Genomic DNA, 7,281 nt, shown 5'->3' on the forward strand with positions numbered 1-7,281 from the left:
CAAAAAGTTCTTCTTACTTAGAATAGGTCGTCGTCTAATGGGGGAAGAATGGCTGACACGTTGACTGCCTTCGATAGACGAAAAAAAACCCAAGCGGTCTAACCTAACCCCCAGGGCGGACTCCTCCCGCCAAAGCTAGAAAAGAAAGGAGCTCTCTCTTTTTTCCAGCCTTCTTTTTATAGATTTGACATGGACTCCTACCTTGTGCCAAAAAGCAAATCCATGGAGGAGGGAGACATGAAATCTTTACTAAAATACTATATTGTCGAAAGAGCCCCAAAAAGAAGTAAAATGGAAGCAATTCCAGGCTTCTGTGGTATGACTCGTCATTCAGAAACAACACCAAGAATCATAATAATAGCTAAACAAGATTCAAAAAAATTGGAAGGCTATGGATTGTTGCACAACACTAGATCATTTTTCTGGGAAATGTTGCACAACATTCGGCATTTCTTGCTTCGACTTAATTACGATCGAGCCTTATGTATAAACACCAGAACTTCATTAGCATGCATAAGTATGGAAGAAGGGGGAAAAAACTAGATACAGACACTGTAATCTTATAGCTGTATTTTAATATGTCAAAAGTTGCAACTGATCAACTCAGCACTACAATAAATGTTGCACTTCAAATTTTAAAATTTAGCAAGGCAAAATATGCTGAGGGGATTAAGATTAATATCATTTCTCAATGTTTACCAACATGGCTCATCATGGTTTATCTGTCTTGCATTAATATCAAACTCATTGCTTGAGTGTCTCATCCGCAAAAAGCCTCCCTTCATTGCGCAAACAACACGACAGCTACCTTGAAATGTTAGGTTTGATGCTGCAAAATCAGCAAGTATCCAAGAGTGATAACACTTCTCTAAGCTGCATGTGGAATAGCCGCATCACCAAATCTTATTTTTCGCCCAGAAGAGGAGAATAACAACTCCAATGACAATAGCGACGGGTGCCCATTTCCGAATCAGAGCCTAAAGTTATGAACATATGAGTCAATATATTAAAGTGATTGCAAATAAGAAAATAAAAGAAGCATATTGATGAAGACAGAAGGCAACACCATCCACATCTGATACATGACTGCATGTCTATGCTAGTACAAGGATTTAATATTCAAATCCCAGTCATTAAGTGCATTTATTTTTTAGATTTAAATCTTGATCCTTTACATCTGAATCATTAAGTGTGTTATCTATATCTTCACCAGTTTCGGGTTTGAATAGATCTGACATTAAGATGCTGTCCATTATTAACTACCACAACCGCCAATCACTATAGTCAACCGTCACCAACACTAGTCACCCATTTACAATCTCACCATCAACCACTGTTACCACAACCATCAATTACTATTTTCTAAAAGTCTCCTCTCATTACTTATGGATAAAGCTCTTAAGCTTAAGCTTTTACGAACTGAAAGATCTTCCCATTCAAAATAACGACAATACCACCATTAGCCACCAATATCAGTCACCAGACTAACTACTACCATTAGCTGTCACTATCATACACCACAGTTATCAACTACCACCACCGTTAACCAATACTGTCAGCCACCATTACCACTAGCTACTACCCATAAACACCACCACTAACTACCACCCCAGTCGGCACCCACAACCACCACCAACCACCATATGAGTTTTTGAAAATATTTTATTGAATATTAGATTAGATTAATTAGTGTTTTATTCAACTTTTACATATATTAATTTTTTAAATAGAGAAATGTTTTAAATGTTCAAATGTTGAGAAAATAAAACTTTTGTAATTATTTAGTATTCAAATTGAATCTTAACAAAAACAAATGGGACCTAAAATTAGAATTTGTCATGGGCAAAGTTTAATTGCTATTTTCTGCAGTATGTCCTAGTCAAAGCACAAATGAGGACTAAACTAAGTGCAAGTTTCGAATAGCGATGGAAGGAACAAAAGTCCTTGCTGATGATACACCATGGTTAAACATTTCTCCATCCTATTTCTTAACCACAGCCCTCTAAGTATTCCGTTCAACAGTAGAAAATTTCCATCTACAACAAAACTGGCCATATCGAGCCCCATAATCTTCTGCAGTGACATCCTACATTATATGCATTTGTTTGCACATCAGAAAGTAAAGAACAAATCCCAAGTTTTGTGTTCCTTAAAATCCTTCTACATCACCATTTTGCATTCCAACTAATGAAAAGTAGAAAGTACACATTTTTTAGACGATAAAAGTAGAAAGTACATTTTCAGCCAAGAATAGGATTGTATCATCTCAGAATTCCCATGACACTAACCTGACGGTTTAAATCTCTAGCTTTATCAGCATATATGCGGGATTCTGATGTCAAGCGACTGGACATCTGACTGACCTCTGCACAGTTTCAAATTTAAACAATCAAATCTCTAATATCAAACATTAACAATTGGAGATAGTCCAATGAACATAAGAAGGATGGAAAAAGAGGGAGAACCAACCACATAACAAATGTATATCATAGAAAGAGTATGATTGTTGATCTGTATTAAAGCTACGAGTCTTATGAGTTATGACAGACCGAAAAACATACATGTGCTTTTGGATTTATATTCACTTTATCAACTATCCCAAATTCCTAATGAGTTGGGTAACGGTAAACTATAAGGATCTTCGTGCAGTTCCGCTTTACTCACATTTATTTTATTCCAACTAGTCTACGGAATTTCTCAAAAATAAATAAATAAAATAAGAATCATACATAATAAATAAATTAATGATGTCTTTTAGACAAATTAAGAGTTCCTCTATAATTAGGGGTTCTTTATATCACACTTTACCCCTAAACAGAAATACGAGTCTCTAACTAGAATAAAGTGCCTTTTGATTTCTATGATGCAATAAAATGTCACAACTGACGCAACTCTTAATTTTATTTTAATACAAGTTGATTTTTCTCCACTCTTTGAACCACAAGCAGCACAGGCTTTGTGAGTATCAGGCAACAACCTACTTTTTGGGAATATAAGGATTTCAAAGATAATAGCTACTCATCTGATAAATAGCTGCCCTTTGTATGTCATAATCATGCCATGAGCTGAAAGAACATAGGTAACAAAGAAATACATGGAGGCTTTAACTTGGTGGCCTTATGATCAAAGAAATGAATGAGTACAGAAATTTGCTTTCCAGGAGCACATAATGGAGAGAAAAAAAGAGGAATCAATATTTACAAGTCATCAAATTTGGTTACACCAAAGTCAGTATTTTATTTTATTTTTCTGTTGTTGACAAAGTAATAAAATTTCATTAACAAAGGGCATAAATACCAATATACAGTATACCAAAATGTAGAGGAACCTCACACCAAAGGCAGTTGTTAAAAAAAGCTAATGAAATATAAGGAGGATGAATAGACCATAATGTATCACTCTAAGCTCGAACGAGTAAAGGTGGCATGTCTTCCACACTCCTTGGAACTTGTTTCTGGTATACCATTAGTGAAAAACTTGGAGCTCAAAATTTCTTTATAACTGAACTAGGAAGTATACAATGAAATTCATATTTGCAATAGACTCCTTGGACATAACAAATAAGCAATAACACTAACTACTATATCAGGATAACAATAAACTTAGAAATGAAAAAGAAAATTATAGCATAAAATGTTTGTAAATAAAGAAGCTGTCAGACAGTATTTGGTAGCCTTTCAAGGCCAAACTGACAGAGCAGAACATTGAGGATTAGTAACATCATAGATATTTAAGAGACTAATAAGGTAGTTCTAACATTGGCACAAGAAACTTTGCAGATACTTTAAGAAGGTAATGAGGTCAGGCAAACATTGGAATGAGAAACTTACGATCCAACTTTTCACCAACACCTAAAACTTCTTGTACATTTCGAGTCATTATCTGATGAACTTCGTAGAGTTCATCATTCAACTTTGTAATATTGCGCTGAGTTCTGGTGTCCTGGTACAGTTTCTTTGTCTTCTGTATGAATGTATCTTTTTGAAACGAGAAAAATAACAAATTGCAGAAACAAAAAAAATTAGTATTCAACAGAAGATCAATTAGAAATCATAACAGTGGACAGTAAAGACAAGACTATACCAAATTTAATAAAAGCATATGGTCTAGCAGCAGTTTCAATTTGATTCCCATTGATACGCTCAAACTCATTCTTGAGGTCTTCTAGGTATTGAAAAGCAAGTTTCTTGGGATAAGAGCGGTCACACATTGTCAAATAACAAACACGGCCTTCAATGTTATAACTGAGCGAACCAGTTAAGAGAGCACTAAATCCCCATACAACACTTTCTTTTAGTGTCAAAAAGCAGTAGTTAAGTACATCTATTTTAAAAAGGAAAGGGTAGTGGAAGCAAAGTGTAACTAGGAATATAAACCATCCATGAGATTTTGTTCAATAAATCATACTTCCATCTACAAGATTGATGCTACTATTTAATCCAGAAAATGAATAACATAGTGCTTAAATAGGTAACACACATACCATGAAAAAAGCCAAAAAAAATACCACAGATATAATGAGAATAAAATGCAGTGTGCCTATTTATTAGCTTCTGCTTTTCTAAATGTATTTATCAGTTCCTGTGTATCCAAGAGTAGATGTCATTCAAATTGCTACTTTAGATTGAGAAAGAAATTAGGTTGAAAGAGAAAAAGAAGAGGGATACATGGTAAGAGAGATAAGTCTGCCAATATGAAAACAAAAAAGATCCCTCTTAGTTCATCGAAAGCATTAAGACGGATATATCCTTCATCCCTTTACCTATTTTGTGGGTACTTTGGAAGAAAAGGATCAAGACAGTGTTTGAAGGAGGGGAAAATTACTTTGTACGTATGAGGGCCTTCCTTTTGATTTTTGTTCATTTTTGGTCCACCCATGATGCTACTATTAACAAAATTGATTGTTTGTTATTTGTAGAGAACCATATCTTTTGCAAAATTATCCACCAAGATCTTTCCCAGCACATTAACAGGTTTGTAAATTTATCAAAGGCAACCAGAGAACTACCATTACCTGCTTTCACCCAAAAACTAAAAAGTGCAGTGTCAAGTGCATAAACAAACTGAAAAAATTCTGCAGCATTCTCTTAGATGGAAACTTCTATGTATCATAATCTTGACTATGAGTAATTCAGAGAAGCTATTTGGAGATGACCACTTTGTTACTTAGCTTGTACCCATCTCACAAAATAAAATTTTTAAAAAAAGCTCTGTACTTTGAGAAACTTTGGTAAGCATTGATATGAGAGATTTAAACACGCCAAGAACATTGAAAAATATGTTATATGAAACAAAATAAAAGGATACTGGAAAATATAAGGCCCAGTTTCAACAGACATCCTTGATGCCTCAATATGGCCCATAGAGAGGTTCTTGAACAAGGACTTGGCTTGCTGCTTATAGAAATCTGCATCTTGGATATCACGGCCATCATCCAGCCCCTCCGCTAAAGGAAGACCATCAGTCACACGAGCAATCATAGTCAACTTCACCATCTTGCTTTCACAAGCATACAACTACAACAAACACAATAAGGTAAGTTAAATTTGCAGACTTGAAGTGGGAAATATTACAAATATGTTCATACTTTATGTTATTTGGACAGCGGATTCCAACAAGGCCTTTTTTATGGGACTTTCCTGCTTTCAGCTCCAATAACTTCAGGCTTTTCTTTACTTGTTCAAGAGTAAGAGAGATAGTGAATAGCTTCTCTAAAATGCACTTTTTATCTTTTAGATTATCTTGAAATCGTTTGACTTCAGCTCTCAATTAGAGACTAACACTTGAATCCATCAGTTGATTATTGTTAAAAATATCTATTTGACCAATTCAAAACAAATGACAGATAGAGGAAATAACTAATTTTTCAAGTCTTTAGAGAGTAATAAATCGAAGATCCGCAACTTCTATGTTACTCAAAATAAATCATTCAAAGTTTGCAAAAATGTATGATTTTGAAGACATTCTATTAAATTTCTGAAACCCTTCAATGCAAGAAAGACTGGTCTGAAATGTTAGAGACTGTAAAAAGAAAAAATGATATTCCTAAGGGAAGTAGAGAAGTAGATTGACGTTAAATTTGATATAACAATTCAAATGTGCAGAGTAAGTTGAAAAATTATATTGTTCAGATTTTGGATTCTTAGATATATTTAACACTCACTTATCAGGACTTTGCATTGATGCAGCCTAATAAGTTTCTAATATCCTCCCCATTCCTACTTCCCACAAGTGAATAACTTATGCAAATTTGAATGTAACTTTCCATTAACCTATGAAGTAGCTTTCCCTGCCTCTATATTGTACTTTGTGTCCTTTAACCTATGAGCATGTTATGCTCAATTCAAAAGTTTCAAGAAAGCAAATTCAATGAATAATTTAGAAGGCCTCCTTGACTCATGACATGTTTAACTCAGTTTAAGCTACTTGAAAAGATTCTTAAAAGGGATTCACCCCACAACAGTTTACACTTCAAACTTATCAAAGACCATCATAAAAGAACACCTAACAAGGCTTATTGACTATTGGGCTATAGAGCTAAAGAGAAAGCTCCAAGCTCAATATAGCTTTGATCAAAACCCTATATATATTAAGAAATTCACTTAATATGTACTTTAAATTATTTAGCTAGAACCCCTTAAACTCTTTTTTTTTTCCAAATTCAGAACTCATAAGATGATGAACTCAAAATTCCTCAAATATTACAAAAAAAAACATTTTTTTCTGCAAATCGAGTAAACAAGAAAGCGCATTCTCACTCAATTACACCTCAACATCAACCAAGAATATCAAATTTCAATTTCTAAAGAAGATTCACATAAATAAAACAATTAAAAAAAACTGGAATTGAAGTGAAATCTGCTGATAGAACAAATTACCAATCATAGGCGTATTGACTCGCTGCTGGATCGACGATCTTCGCTTTTATTTTTTTATTTTTTTTATGTAATTAATATTACACGATTTCCAGAGATTTGGGAGAAAACGAAAAAAAAAAGAAGTTTTTTTAATTATTTTTCTTCAAAGTGAAAAAGTGATTTACATAATTATATATACCTAGGCAAAAAGCTGTCAATCAAATGGGTACGGGTTATTTTGATGTGATAAAAAGATCTAAAAAAAAATGTTAGATTTTATTAATGATAGAATGTGAGCAAAAAATAAAGGATGGAAAGAATATTATGCTAAAGGCGATATTAATTGCAATATTCACATATATTTTATTTTATTTTTCAATTTTTTTAAGGGTTGATATATGAAAATAGTGTTCATACTTTAAAA

The 7,281-nt window shown here is 33.6% G+C and overlaps 1 protein-coding gene across 1 annotated transcript; it reads right to left on the reverse strand.

Moving 5' to 3' along the window:
* Nucleotides 1-540: 540 nt before the first annotated feature.
* Nucleotides 541-7,021, reverse strand: LOC129904998 (25.3 kDa vesicle transport protein SEC22-1-like). The gene is made up of 6 exons (XM_055980420.1): nucleotides 6,879-7,021; nucleotides 5,308-5,516; nucleotides 4,084-4,244; nucleotides 3,831-3,977; nucleotides 2,289-2,365; nucleotides 541-977 (listed from the first exon to the last, which is right to left on the reverse strand). Exons 2-6 carry the CDS (start codon nucleotides 5,493-5,495, stop codon nucleotides 894-896), a joined length of 657 nt encoding a protein of 218 aa, XP_055836395.1. The 5' UTR covers nucleotides 5,496-5,516; nucleotides 6,879-7,021; the 3' UTR covers nucleotides 541-893.
* Between the last annotated feature and the right edge of the window lie 260 nt (nucleotides 7,022-7,281).

The sequence above is a fragment of the Solanum dulcamara genome, chromosome 1, assembly GCF_947179165.1.
Source record: "Solanum dulcamara chromosome 1, daSolDulc1.2, whole genome shotgun sequence".
NCBI lineage: Eukaryota > Viridiplantae > Streptophyta > Magnoliopsida > Solanales > Solanaceae > Solanum > Solanum dulcamara.